Consider the following 15383-nt stretch of genomic DNA (forward strand, 5'->3'; position numbering starts at 1 on the left):
ATGCCAACAGTAAAGCATCCTGAGACCATTTTATGTGTGGGGTTGCTTCTCAGCCAAGGCAGTGGTCCATGAATAACGAATAGAACAAAAACACCCTCCGAGAGCAACTTCTCTCAACCATCCAATAACCGTTTGGTACAAACCAATGCCTTTCCAGCATGATGGAGCACCTTGTCATAAGGCAAAAATGATACCTGTGTGGCTTGGGGAACAAAACATTGACATTTTGGGTCCATGGCCAGGAAACACCCCAGACCTTAATTCCATTGAGAGCTTGTGGTCAATCCTCAAGAGGTGGGTGAACAGAACCCCCCCCCCCCCCCCCACAAATTCTCGCAAACTCCAAGCAAGGTCTATATAAGAATGGGCTGCCATCAGTTAGGATGTGGCTCAGTATTTGATTGACAGCATGCCAGGGTGAATTCCAGAGGTCTTAAAAAAAGAAGGATCAGCACTGAAAATATTGACTCTCTGCATAAACTAATGTAATGAAATGCTTGTACTTCTAATTCACTTCCATAGTAACATCTGATAAAAAGATCTAAAAACACTGAAGCAGCAGAGTTTGTGAAAATTGACATTTGTGTCCTTTCTCAAAACTTCAGGGCTGTAGGTTAAATGACAGGTTTAACTTTTCGCCCTTAAGTGCAAATCCGTATGATTTTTGTAATATAATCTGCTTTTAAATTTTGTTTGAATAAAAATTGTGATGTATTTTATATATATTTCTATTTGCAATTTTGATTTCATTTGCTTATATATACACTGATTAGGTCACCCTAGATGTTCCTGCTTTCCTCCTTCGTTTATGTATGCTCTTTGTAAGCACCTCTGTCAGTGTTAAATTTGTCTCATCCATGTAAACTGATGCATCTGAAAGAGAGCTTGTTCCTATGAAAAACAAGCGACTTACTGCCAGATTACCAGGTGAAAATAGAAGAAAGAATCCTAAAATAGAAAACTAGTGCAGCTATAAATTGGTAAACTGCAATACAATTAATGTCTGCTTTTGGGTTTAAAAAAAAGAAAACTAATGCAGCCATCACATCTAAGTACTGGTGAGTTGCAATATATTACATTTTTTGAGGGTTTAATTTTGCTTTAATAAATAAATTCATTTCATTAGAAAAGTGAAGGGTCACTCAAAGTTTTGAAAGCATTTTCAGCAAACACCTGAGGTGGCTGACCTGACTCATTTGCAGACCAATAGTAGTGTTTTCTGTTTTAAGAGAATAAAAAAAATATTCATGGTGCAATCAAGTGACAGGCATATCTGACCTTTTTACAAAAGCCCTGGTAGCTTTTATTTGCATTCCCTTGTCAGTGTCTGTTTCCATGGCAACTTATTTTTAGCTTGCACATATGCTTTATATTTATTGAGGTTACAATTAAAACAGCAGTCTTGATAGAACTATTCACCATGCTCGGATAAATCAGAAAAACTTTCTTTCTTTTGCTTGCAGTGCTGGGTAGTCAAATATAATTCAGAGTGCTTTAAATATCATAAACCACCCAGACCTATAATTAGAGCATCAAGAAAGTGTTGAATTTGTATTTTATGACAAACCTTATGACTTTTATGTCTTAGATATGTGAATGCTCAGTAACAATTAGTGTAGACAGGCCCAGTTAATTTTCACTCTCATTCTTTTCACTCATACAGTGCTTACAGCTGGTAATGCACTTTTAGAACTTTGTTTCACTTTTTTTCGTTTTTAAGAATGTTACTTTGATCTTCTAATCATTAGTGGTTTCAGACCTATGTACATTTTTGGCTGTAGTGACAAGAAAATTCAAAGGCGCAGGATTAACATTTTCTTAAACGAACAATTGTCATAGCGTGTGGCTTTCGTTCGGAAAAATGTGTTCATTCCAAAATTAAATGATAAAAACAATAGAAATTTTGTTGAAAGATTTTGTTGAAATGAATACTTTGAACAACATTTGTCAAATTGAAAGTACAGAGAATTTTACAAATGTTTGAAAGTTCATTTGAAAATCTATGGCCAGTAAAAGGCCAGTACACCTTTTAACAAAAAAAAAATGCCTATGCTGGTAAGCATTTTCAGAAATGAAAAACAAACTGTAAAGCTTTGATGAAAGTTGAATCATGCCCTTGCTAGAGGTGTAAGCCATTTACATACCTCCCAAAGCCTGACTGGAAAACTCCCAGAGATATCATTCCATCCTGCCTTGTTCCTAGGATGTCGATAAGGGACTCCCAGCTATTACTGTTCACCTCCACCATCACATGAGCGAGTTCTCAAACACTGAGCTCAGATCTACAGTACTGTGCCAGGGGAGAAAGAGTGCAAGTTAGGGGGTTTGAATGAGAGAAACTTTGTCCTGTGATGGTGGAAGTGAACAGTAACAACGGGGAGTCTGTTAGCAACAAGACCGGATGGGATGATGCTGTATCTTGGAGTTTTTCAGTCAGGCTTTGGGAGATATGTAAATGGCCTAAACCTATAGCAAGGGCACGATCTAACTTTGAGTGCTGCAGAGTTTGTTTTTTTTTTTGTTTTTTTTATCTGCAGACACCCCTTATCTACATATATTTTTGGCAGGTAAACTATGCCCCAAGGACAGTTGTCAGGGAGTCCCTCTAGTGCCCTTAGCGCAGGCTTCCTTAACAGGGAACAGGTCTCACAGGCTGTAAGGTATTCTGACGTCTATAGTCAGATCTTGTAGGTAACACCTCACTTCACCAGCAGATTGTCTTCTCTTAAGATTACAGATATAACCATCTTACTCATAGCATTGAATTTAGATGGGTTCCAGTTGAAGTTGCAGAGATCAAACTTTAACTTTCCTTAGCTTACTGATGCACTAACAAAAACAAAAATGTAGCGCTAATTCACACCACAATTGCACAAAATATGATGGGAAATTAATTAAATTAAAGTCCTCAAAGAAGTCCAATAAAAATGACTAAGTGTTGGAATAAAACCATATCTTCAAAAAGTGATGTTCCACCAACAGGAAGATGAGAGAATCCTCCACCACAGATCATGCGGTCAAAAACAGCAAATATGGAATACAATTGACATATTGGATCCTTGATTTTCTCCCTTAAAAAGACAGTTCCACCGCTATGACTCAATGTTAAAGATCCAGTTTTAAGCCTCAAGGATAGTCGGATGTATAGAGAACAAAAGCTCCTCATAGTGTAATATTTTAAAATAATTTGAAGTTTAATAAAGTATTACACTTACAAACATGAGATTAAATACTCATGTAAGATCATCAAAGTTTCCAACCAACAAAATGGCCATGGTGCGTGAAGCAATGACGTCATGAGCCGTCGCTCCACCCTACGTATTTCGTCACAAGCAGTGGCGTGGCTTATGATGTCCTTAACGTTATAAATATTCACGGGCAGAAATTAATTTGTGACATTTGCGCTCCACGAACCGGAACAATGAATGAATAACCAGAGCGGATGTCACAATGACACCATAACAGCCTATGAAGCTTGCTCTCAACAGACCGGAAATAAAGGATATATGCAAACCATGTGTCAAAACGACACCCTAGATTAAAATAAAGGCCAAAAACAGATGAACCATGCGGCCCAATATGCTACCAGGTAGTAAAAAATACCAAACAAATTCCCATATATTCCATGGCTCATGTTGATTTTTCAGCAGAAGAGTGAAGTATATTGCAATGTCTGTGCTTGCAGATACCACTTTAATATTATTCCCTCACTTTTCTAGGTGAAATTTTTGTGAAATTTCATGAAATGCCTAGGTGGAAACCTGGCACTTACTGTACATGGTTCACTTAGATATATTTAATGTAGTCCGCACTCTCCTTTCAGCAATGTTCTCTGGTTGTGTCAGGTCACAAGTTTCCCAGAGCAGATACGTTTCTATCTGCATTATTAGAAATTAATTCCTCTACTTCCTGAAGCTATTAATTGCATTTTGTTTTTTAATTTTTCAGCATTGGACTTCATTGGCACAGGCACTGAGCTTTATGAAGCTGGAACTGTATTCAGACAGCCATTGTTACTGAATGAGCACACATCAGCTGAGCAAGCACAGTACGATGTGCTAATTTGACTGGTGCATGCAGGGAGGGTGTGGTTTCAAACACACACTGGGAGGGAATTGATCAAAACTGGAGCAGCAACTTAACTGAATACATGGCTAAAGACTTGGCGTAAGAGGGAATGATTTGGGTTTCTAGAACACTGGGCTGACTTTTCATTTAAGTGCATCCTACTTTATATGCTAAAGATGGTTTGCACCTTAATACAGGGGGACTGCTGTACTGCGGAAAAGGTTTGTGAGAAGGCTGGAAAAGTACTTAAACTAGAACTGAGAGGAGAGTGAATTAGAAAATAATGGGGCAGGTAGGTCCGTCCCTAATGGTGGATGGAATGGGGGGGGGCCTTGGTAGATAAGTGGGTTCCCATGTTAAGCAACCACTGTAAATTTATAACACTGTATTACAAAAAAAAATGCAAACCCAAATCAAAATGCAGCAATGAATTCAAGCGTTTATTCACCAATGGCAGAAGTCTGCCAAGCAAAATAGGTGAGCTGGAAGCTTTGGTGCATTAAGAGAATTATGATTTTATTGGTATTGCTGAATCTTGGTTTCTTTCTTCACACAATTGTGCTGTTCATATTCCTGGCTATGTTCTCTTTCGGAGAGACGGGTTAAAATGTAAAAGTGGTGGCGTTTTGTCTCTATGTGAGAAGAGTGTGAAACCGTACCTTGCTCATGGAAAGTGTGATGGTGCTGCATATGGGTATGCATACTTCAAAATTAATTATTGGAGTGTGATATAGACCAGGAATGTCTAGATGAGGAATGTGGAGAGTCCGCTTCTTACAGATAGAAAGGGTTGAAAGTGTGCAGTGATAATAATGGGGGATTTTGACTACCCTGATATTGACTAGAGAGATGTTCCAGGGAATATCCGATTTTCCTTTTGGGGCATCAGGAAGGAATTGTTTTTTTCCCCCACTGGGGCAAATATGATCATGTTTTGGGTTGGGTTTTTATTTTCTTCCTCTGGATCAGCTGTGGGGATATGATTGTGTATAGAGATTTCTATGTGTTTTTTTTTTTTTAATTGGTTGGACTAGTGTCTGTTGCGTGTTCTTTCTGTTTTTGTTTTTTTTTTTTTGGGGGGGGGGGTCAGATTGACTGTGTAAGACATTCAGTTGTGTAGGGCTGCAGGCACAGTTTTGTCTAGGCACAATAACATGCCAGGAAGTGCACCCCTACATTTGTGAAAAGATAAGCACACCCATGCAAATTGCTGGCTTTTTCAACATATTTGAAAAGCTGAATGTTGGACCTTCATTCAAACAATGCCTACAGATACAAATTGCATATAAAATTGAAATTTTGCATTCATTCCCATTAACGAAATTATTGCAAATGCAGATTTGTCATGTGGAAAAAGTATAATGCAACGTATTCCACCAATAATTCGAACCTGTTTAGGGAGTAGGGATGATCTCCTGAACCCACTTGTACAAGCTGGCCAGAAAGCAGTCACCTGTACTGGGCCAGTCATAAATGGCCAAGGCATTCCTCACACTGCAGCTGCATGTATACAGGCCCATTGTAAGTGGTTGAGGAATGACTCGGCCACAGATGACGGGCACAGTACAGGTGATACTTTCCAGGCAGGCTTGCTCAGGTGGAAGTAGGATTTTAACACTCCCGAGGTCATCACTATTAGGGAGTATGCATCTTTGACCTGCCTTCTTTAAACTTCAGAATTTTGGGGTTTAGTGTTCTCTTTGTTGTTGACATGTGGTTTCAACATGTTGAAATCAGAAGAGCTTGGAATAAAGCTCGTGAACCTGGAAAGGCATATAAAAAGCTCACCAAATTTATTTGAAATTCATCTTTTCACTACAAGGAAAAATATTATGTACAATTGCCCTAAGCTTCTTATAAATGGATTGAAGTTCAGACATTTCAGAAGGGACTGGCCACATTTCAAACCATCTATGGCTGTTCCTGCTGGCTGATTGTTTAAAAAAGAAAAAAAAACCCATTATGGCCAGCCTTAAACTTTAAACTACTAATTTGTCCAGGACTGGTGGTTGAGCTTGGCAAATACAGCCCAAGAACAGATTGCTTGATTCTGAAAGTTGCCCAAATCCTAATCACAGGATCTGCAGTTAACTCTTTTTAAGCAGTTGAGGTCAAAGTGCATGTTTGTACATTCAGGAAGAGATTGCATCAATTTAACCTGTAGGAAAAAGTGCTGCCGAAAAGAACATTAGAACAAGACTATAGTTTGCCATGGAACATGCAGTATAAGCAAAGACCAGGCCTTTTGGAACCAAATTCCATGGACTTATCAAAAAAATCCAACTGATTCAGAGGGTGCAACAACTTTTTCTTTGAAGGATAAGTTCACTTTATTTAAAATAAATGCACATCTTATTTGCAGGTAAAAGTATTTATTATTTTTTTACACTGCAGTCTGTAAAGCATTGTACCCGCGATCAGCAGATTGTGGGTGCAATGTCAGGATCCTGAAGACTTAGTACACTGTCTACCCATACTTGCATATAGGCAGGCAGTTACTGAATTGCAGGAAGAATCAATTAATTACTAGAGTTCTTACCAGCGCCCTTGCAGCTCATTGAGAACGACAAGACATCACTCGCAATGGCTGCTGGTACTTGTAGTGCATTTATTTACAGAACTCTGAATAAATGACGCGGCCGTGTTGGCAGACCCCCCACAGCTTCATGTTTTTTAGATTTTGACAGCAGGTGCTGTCACATGGTTTCAGTCTTTAATGGTTTTGTTTTTTGTATGTCTGTGGATAATCGATTCTGCACAAAAGCAGATGTTTTGAAGAATTTATTTCTAGATTTAGTATGGTATGTTAAAGGATTGGTATAGAATATGTTAAATGTTCAGTTTATTACCCTCCCTCTTAGATTGTAAGCTCCAAGCAGCAGGGCCCTCCTAACCCTCTTGTATTGAACTGTATTGTTGCTGTATTGTCTCCCTTTATATTGTAAAGCGCTGAGCAAACTGTTGGGCTATATAAAGCCTGTATAATAATAGTAATAATAATTGCAAAATAAAAATGTTAAATCAAGATGCCATTTATCTGTAGCTGTACATTAAGTAAATTAGCCTGTTATGTTTAGAGGTTTCTTGCAGTGTTGCTAGATGTTGTAGGGTTTATCGAAATGTGTTATTTCTAAGTTCCAGCCAGCTCATTGACCATACAGGGAGAGTCTGAAGTGCAGACTAGATTGCATAAAACCACTTTAATCAAAAACACACAACATTTCCAGTGTCTTTCACAAACCGTTGCTGGACAAAATATTTGCGATTTTCTAATTGTGTGTGCGCACGCACGTTATATTTTCTAATACTTGTATATTCAAAGTTTCTGCAGCGACTGTTCTATTGTGTTTTCTCTGTCAAACAAAACTTCTTTTAAAACATCCCAAATCTTTGTTTTGTAGTTGCCTCAGTAGTTCTATATACCATTTCACCCGGGCCTCACTGTGTTTCCTTTACTGAAGTTATTGGACCAATATGGCTTATGCTTCTCCTTGGAACAGTGCATTGCCAGATTGTATCAACAAGGACTGTTAAATCACCTCCAGTTATAGGCGGAAAAAGAAGAAGGTAACAAAAGTCATGTAAAGCATTTTGACCATGCATGAAGTTGAAGTTTCTGATTAAAACTAATGCACTTGAGTGTGACAAATAGCCTTTTGGGTGATTTATAGATAGGAGCACCAGATAATTGCGGTATCCTAGTCTTTTACATACAGTATGCAATTTTTACCCACACTGAACTGTGTTTTTAAGGTAATTTTTAACCAAATTTATGTGGCATCATAGGTCATTCAAAAGGTTACTTCACTTATCCTTTGCTGCTTTTAAAAAAATGAGTGTTTTTATCGATGCATTCATAAACTAACCAAATATATTTAACAAATATTGTGGTTAAATATCACAGTATGGATACATATTTGGATGTTTTGAAATTTGGTTTTATTTTCCCTTTAAATTATTTCTTAGCTTGTAAGTTGTTAAGTAACTGGGTGTGCTTAGTGCATCGGATGTATCTGCCCTGTGACTAATTACTTGAAACATCTTAAACACAAACAGGTGTTTGATATGTCTTAAACCATAAGAGTTACGTGTTTTATTAAAACTACATAACAAGTTGAGTCATTAAATACTGCCCTAGTTATATACCATCTTCCTATTGAATAGGTATATGGATGGAGTCTACGAACTTACATTTACACATGTGATTAAAAAAATGGAAGTGGATTCCTGCAGAAAGAATCGGTACATTCCTGTGGCAAGAGTCACAGGTGTATATGCACAGCTGCAGTCTGGAAACCTGTACAAATTGACAGGCTGACAGGGGTCTAATTTGTCCAAGGCTGAGCAGTTACCTTCGGTTAAAGACAGATAAATCAGTTCATGTCCTCCTTCCTCATCCCAGAGATATTCTAATCATCTGATACTTGGAAGATCAGTTGCTGCAACAACAAACCTCCCTGGCCTTGAGCTCCTGAACAGTTGAGTAGGCATCTCACAGTCCATCACATCACTTGGAGTACTTGGGCCATTTCCTGGATACCCTTAAAGCAAAGGTCTTCTGTTCTGGGAAATAACAGAGCTGTATGCAAATGCTGAAGATGATGGTATTCATAGTGGATCTATCTGTTTTCACTCAAGAGTTTTGTAATAGAATGTTCGGACCATGGGCCGAATATGGACAAGGTGATTCGGTTATATTCTCGAACCTAATTCTCTGTCATGGTTGCTTCTCTCCTAGCATTGTCATAAGGCAGATTTTTTTTTTCTTCCCTTATGTTGGAAGGTTGTCACAATGGTTGCCATTCTTTTGGTTGGGGGTGGAGTTTGCAGCCTTCTGAATGTTCAGGGTTGATCGCCAAAGGAATAAACGCTCCTAGAGTTATGAGCGCTTTGTATGTCATTACTTCACCCGAACCCCCTCCTGACCTGTCATCTGGTCAATTCTTCAGAATCAGGTTGAAAAACAGGCAGTTTTTCAGCAGGCAAGGTCTGGACCTGGGGGAATGATCTCTGATAACAGGAATGTGTTCTGGGATACATATGGGTTGGGGATTACTGGATGTTAACTTGGTAGCTTCACAATTCATCAAGAAGCTGGACAGACTTGTCTGTAGGAGATGGGATCCCTCAGGTGCTGCAGACGTTCTTGTGGCACCATGGGATCTGTATACCATGATCCAGGTTTTCTTCACTAAAGCTATCACCTTTTCAAAGCATTGAAGCCAAGGTTATTCTAGTCATGGAGAGTGTGGTATGCCGACCTCGTTCATTTTTTTTAGCCAGCACTCCGTGGCCTTTACCAGATCTGTCCTCTCCAGGGCTGATCATTCAACCTACTAATAGTTTGCTTGCTTTAATTCAAACCATGCTGAAAGCTCCTAAATCTACTTCCTGTAAGGATTATCATTGAACATGAAAGACATTTTTACTGGTGTGAATTTATGGGAGTTTTCTTCATTGTGCCTTTTCGCACACTGGCTGTTTCCTAGGTTTGGGACCAGTCCAAACTTTGGCAATTAGTACCATCAAGGGTTAAGCCTCTGCCTTGTCTGTTCTTTTTATTGAACCACTACTTTGGACTAAGGAGTTTGAGTGATCAGCTTTGTCCTGTATGGATCCTCATGATCTTGCATAAAGACGAGATTGATTTGAGATCAAGGACTTCCTTGTTACATGAAGCGGAATCTGATTTCCACTTAATGAGACTATTGTTTCCTCTTATATGTAGTGAGACAATCAGGGTGTATCTTTTGAACAATTTGGGCAGATGGGTTCCCTGACTTTACTTTGACTTTTTGACACTTCACGCTTCGCATCTAAGACCATCCTGGTAGAAATTTGTCTGGCCAGTGGCTGGCAGCTTTTCTTTGCTTTTGGCCAGCAAAGAGCAATTTCTTTACTGGCTAAAAGGACCACCTTGTGTATTGCACATGGCACATTTTATTTATTTTTATACTATTTATCATGGACACTTCCACTTTTTAAATTTTTATGCACTGAGACTGTAGGTTATAGGAGCCTGCCCTGATGTCAGAGGGATCATCTGAGGACTTAGTCTTTTTTCCCTCTCCAACGGGGGGTGGAAGGTAATAACGTTTAGGGAGAGCTCTAAGAACATGTGCATGTATTGCCAAGATGTACTGCACAGGTCCCCCCCCCCCCCGACATGAGCGTCAGGCTGGTTATACCTTTTGAGCGTGATGAGATGTCTGTAGAGGATATCGGGAAAAGGACATTTGCAGTCCTCAAAATTAGCACTGTGTGAAATAGAAGTAGTAGTAATAATTAAAAAAAAAAAAAAAGAAATAAGCATTTTCAATTAATAAACTTATAAATTGACGTCCCGTTGGTAAATGACCCCAGGCCGTTTGTCTAAATTTGTCCCTAATGCTAATCCACGATGCTTTCAAGGTTGTGCTGGCTGGGGCGCTTTAATACATATTTGGTGGACTTGACCTGCAGCTTCTCATTTCTGGATAAGAGTATAATTTATTTATTTTGATTCTTCATGTTAATCTCATTTAAAGCGGAGCTCCACCCAAAAGGGGAAGTTCCGCTTTAAGCCTTTGTCCCTCACTCCCCATTAAGGATTGGCACCTTTGGGCAGCGGTTACCCGAATTTGAATGGTTCCCGCTGTGATTGCCTAGGCGATCGAAGCGTAAGTTGTCCTCCCCACCTCCCTCCCGGTAGTTTTCTGGGACACGTGATAGGTCCCAGAAGACTAAGCCATTCACAAAACGCAGTGCTTTTTGCTCATGCGCAGTTGGCACCCGGCTGTGAAGCCGCAAGCTGTCACAACCGGGTGCCTACACTGAAGATGCCGGTGCCAGGGAGAGAAGATGGCAGGTGAAACCAGCAGTGGTGAGGACACCGCTGGACCAAGGGACAGGTAAGTGTCTGTATTTTAAAAGTCAGCAGCTACAGTTTTTGTTCTACCTCAAATATTTGGTTTATGTTCCAAATGACAGTAATTTTGTTTTCCTGATGCTTTAAAAGATAAATAATGTCAACATACCACACACTACACCCCCCCGAAACAGGCAGAATTTTTTCAAACTGACCAATGGATAATTATTCATTATGGATTTGTAAATTCTGAGATTTGAAGTTGTGTGTGCCTGGTTGTATGTCGGCATTACTAAAGATCCAACAAATCGGGGTCTCCGGGTGACTTGTTTTGTATTATATCCACAATGACAGGACATTCCTTTATCTCATGGAAAAGGGAATACGTGATGTTGCACTCCATCAGTTTAAAGCCCAACTCTGGGAAGTTAACCCCCCCATCCCTATTAACTAACTGCAGGTAAGGTAAAAAGCCTATCCAAATGCCCAGTTTTTCTTACATGAAGGTCATATGACAGTCCTTTCTTCTTCTGTTTCATACCTGGGGTCCTTCTTCAGGTGTCCATATCACTGCATGCGTGCTATGGACACCACCTATTGATGGAGGCAACACTTCCAGGAGCTGGATCCTCTTTCAAAGGTACCAGAAGCAGAAGAACTCACGGGGGTGGTGAGGGAACCAGTGCCCAAGAAGATAATAATCAGGGAACAATACCTGGTCCCCTGGGCAGGAAATTAGCTTGGTATATAAAGGAAACTGTGACTTTGATTCTTTACACTGAAGGATAGCTAAGGAAGAGATGCTTCGAATTAAGACTGAGGAGTAAGGTAATTGATGCACAATATACTATTTAAATTGCATTTTTGACTGAAGTTGGGCTTTTATAGTACTGTGATTTTGTTACAAGTGCTCAGATGAATTGCATGTGAATATAGAGTATTTCCTAATCCCATCAAGAAGTGTACTTCTTTTCCCCATTTTATAGTTACTGCAGGAGCCACAGAACTCACAACATTTTGTCAGAGTAGTTTTGGATGTGACAACCAAAATATTTAAACTTTTTTCATGCAACATCAATGTTGTTGAGCCAGACCTTTTTGTTTTAATTATTTTAAATATATATAGCCTTTTAGTGTCACTGACAGCCATTTATACTGCTACTGATTTGTCTACCTGTAGATTGTGTTAACTGGGTATAAGGTTACACAGTGGCAACCAAAAGGGTTCAACGTTTATTCATGTACTTTAAAACATCAATAAATCTAGGCCATAAATCATTGTTTTACTGCCGCAATGCAAGTCAATGATGAAGGTCCTTCGACTTTTTGATCTCTTCTGCTGAAGGAAATTAAGAAAAGCAGCACATTTGGAAGTACATAGGGAAGGCGATGGCTCTAGTACTACAGATAATACACAGGAGGGAACTTTGCAGAACTACGGTACAAGCTCCTCTTACAGTATTGGCACAGTCTTCAGAGATATCTGGCATGCTGCTTTCTTTTTATCAGGGTTTGTATTTTTTCCAAGCTATGTATTTCTGGAGAGATGCAATATTCCTTCTGGAAATCACTGATAAAGATTATGGGTCCTCCACAGAATTGTGAATCCTAGAGGAACAAACTTTCATTTGAAACGTGAAGTAGATATCTAGGAGAATAAAATTAAAAGTCGTAAGTGAATAGGCTCTTCCAACGGATCTTTTAAAATATTGTCTTTAAATTGGTAATTCTTTGTCAATCCTAAAGACCAATTTGCACAAGAAATAAACGTGGCCATTTATTAAGAAGATGATATTCAAGACTGAGCTGAAGACATTAGCTGGATTATTTAGGTATTTGATCTTGAAACTGTACCTGTTTAAAAATTTAGGTGTCTCGGAAACAGAACAACCATTGGCGCAGCATCTCATACATAGTTTATGGGGGACAAGTTTAGATGTAATCTCTGAGAGTAGGGAAAACTCCTGACCAGAAGAAGGGATATTGCGTGCCTCATAAATGTTGTCCTGTGTCTGTCATGTAATGATGTAGCTTTTTTTTTTTTTTTGCCTGTGTTCTGCTAACGTAAGTGCTCAAAAAACTGATGTTTTTGAGATTTATACTTTAGCTCGATAACTCCACATGGTATTAACTTTTTCTCAATTCATTACACTTTCATGACAAAAATATATCCAGAAATGATTAACATGTACAATTTAGGAGTTATTAGGAGGAATTAGTTTACTTAGGAGTTGGCCTGCAATCTGTTACCAAGAAAGGTGGGTCACCTGACAGCTGTTGAGTATTAGTAGTTTTCCCTTGTTATGTTTCATTAGGCAGAATTGTATTTTGCTATTGTTATGTAACATGTCCTTGGCAAAGCTTATTCTTTCCTACCCCAATGGGGATCTGTGTTTTTTTTTTTCCTCATTCATTTTAATTTTACATTAAATGACTGAGAGGCTTGGCTTGTCTATTAACCACTTGTGGACTGAGAGCAGTACATTTACTGCTGGCAGGCGGCATCCCCAGGCACTGTGATGTATCTGTACGATGCATTGCTCATGCGTAGCCATGCAATCCTGTGACCGTTGCGTCTGGTTGATGCAGCAGATCAGTGCTCGGTACCTGGACACTATGGGGTTTATTTACTAAAGCTGGAGAGTCCAAAATCAGACTCCCTTCTGCATAGAAACCAATCAGCTTCTAACCTCAGCTTGTTCAATGAAGCTTTGGCAATGAAACCTAGAAGCTGATTGGTTTCTATGCAGAAGTGAGTCTGATTTTGGACTCTCCAGCTTTAGTAAATAAACCCCTATGAGTGGCCGGGCATCATGTGCTTGCTATGACCAATCATAGCGATCACATGATATCATGTGAGCAAAACTGTTATGAATGGCTTTTATTCATGACAAATTGCTTACTATTGTAATATCGCAGCACTTTTAAAAGTTTTAATTTGGTGGCCCTTTGAACACATATATGCAACTATGCAGTAAATGTCTCAAGGATTTGCTCACATTACAAAATTAGAACTATGGTTCCTACACTTACTTACATTTCTCCATATTTTGCTGAACATTTTATCAGAGTTTTTTGAGCACCTATATTTTTACGTGTGTCTTTTTTTTTTTTTTTTTGTCGCTTTCATTATTTGTTGCACCGTGTTTTCAACATGTTATTGAATATTGAAATGTGACTATCATTTTATTGTGGACTATTCACATTAACCCAAGCCATGCTCTATAGCAGAGTTTGAGAAAGAAGCCAACATACTTACAAACTTTTTAAAAAAATACTTTTACGGTATAACCTCATATAAAAATTACAACATTTAATACAATGCAGATCGTAGTATTTGGTGAACAATGCTCAATAATGACATAATAAACAATTTTATTTAATTTGTTATTGAAAGTAAAAATCTATGTAAATTGTAATGGAGGTTGACAGGGTAAAAAAAATCAACCAGGCCATAAATAACAAAACACTTATCTAATTGAAGAACAAATCATGCTTTTCATGCAATACAGTTGGCTTTGTTCCTTTTACGCATATCTTACTGGCAAACGGATATAATAAAAGTCACTTATTTATGCAAAGTAAAAAACAAAGGCTGGTTTGGGCTTTGATGGTCACATCTTGCCATAAACATGATTTATATGTTTTTTTTTAAATTTGCAATTAGGTTACTTAATACACATAGGATAATAATGTATTATATAAACAAACTTTTCATAAAATTAATTTCTTGGTTATTTTGTACAAGCCTTCAAGAATGTTTAATGTTGAACACTTTTTCGCTTCAGTTCAAAGAAGTCAAAAAATTCCATCGACAAATCTACAGAAACTGACAATGGTTACGTATCATTAGAAGGGAGGTTGACAGGTAAAAGCAGTGAAGATGGGGTACACATTCATGAGCCTCATAGTGAAACAGTCAATTCTGAAGAGACCACATGGGCAGCAGGAACTAACAGGAATCATCATCAAGCCAAGCCAATATACAACAAAACCAAAATGGTAAGTCAATATTGGTTATGTTTTTAATGTACGTTAGTATGTTTTGATTTAGACGATAAGGCAGATATTGGCAAGCTATTTGATTTTTCTTTTTCACTGCTACTTAAAGTGATATTTAAAAGAGATGTAATTTTGAAATTCTGTATTTAGAGTTGTTTGGACTAATAATTGAGACCTGGCTTTTCAGTATTCTTTATTGAAGCTAATGGTAAATATTTAATGTACAAGGAGCATTCAAGGCAAACCGGGACTTTAGTTTTACAGGTATAAAAAGGGATGCCAGCATGGTGGTACAACATGCAGTAGTAAGTGGCAAGTGTGTCCCATTACTGATAAGCAAGGAAAAAATGTCACCAGCACACCGAGGATCACCAATATGGGTCCAAAGGTTTTAATAAACCATCACATAGTTACAGCAAGGCAACGTTTCGGAGTCTCGCAGGACCCCTTCATCAGGCATGTGACG

General features: G+C 38.5%; 1 protein-coding gene across 2 annotated transcripts in view; it reads left to right on the plus strand.

Moving 5' to 3' along the window:
• PHTF2 (putative homeodomain transcription factor 2) overlaps positions 1-15383 on the plus strand; it is a 182476-nt gene that overhangs the window by 105282 nt on the left and 61811 nt on the right. Inside the window, exons 6-8 of one of the 2 annotated variants that reach the window (XM_089685751.1) lie at positions 7470-7635; positions 12261-12425; positions 14704-14917. In XM_089685751.1, coding sequence (XP_089541877.1) covers positions 7470-7635; positions 12261-12425; positions 14704-14917 — 545 coding nt within the window. The remainder of the gene's footprint in view (positions 1-7469; positions 7636-12260; positions 12426-14703; positions 14918-15383) is intronic. The other variant, XM_089685757.1, reaches the window with a different exon arrangement.

Source organism: Staurois parvus, unplaced genomic scaffold, assembly GCF_062004578.1.
Source record: "Staurois parvus isolate SC_StPar_1 unplaced genomic scaffold, SC_StPar_1.0 ptg000019l, whole genome shotgun sequence".
In the NCBI taxonomy this organism is placed as follows: domain Eukaryota; kingdom Metazoa; phylum Chordata; class Amphibia; order Anura; family Ranidae; genus Staurois; species Staurois parvus.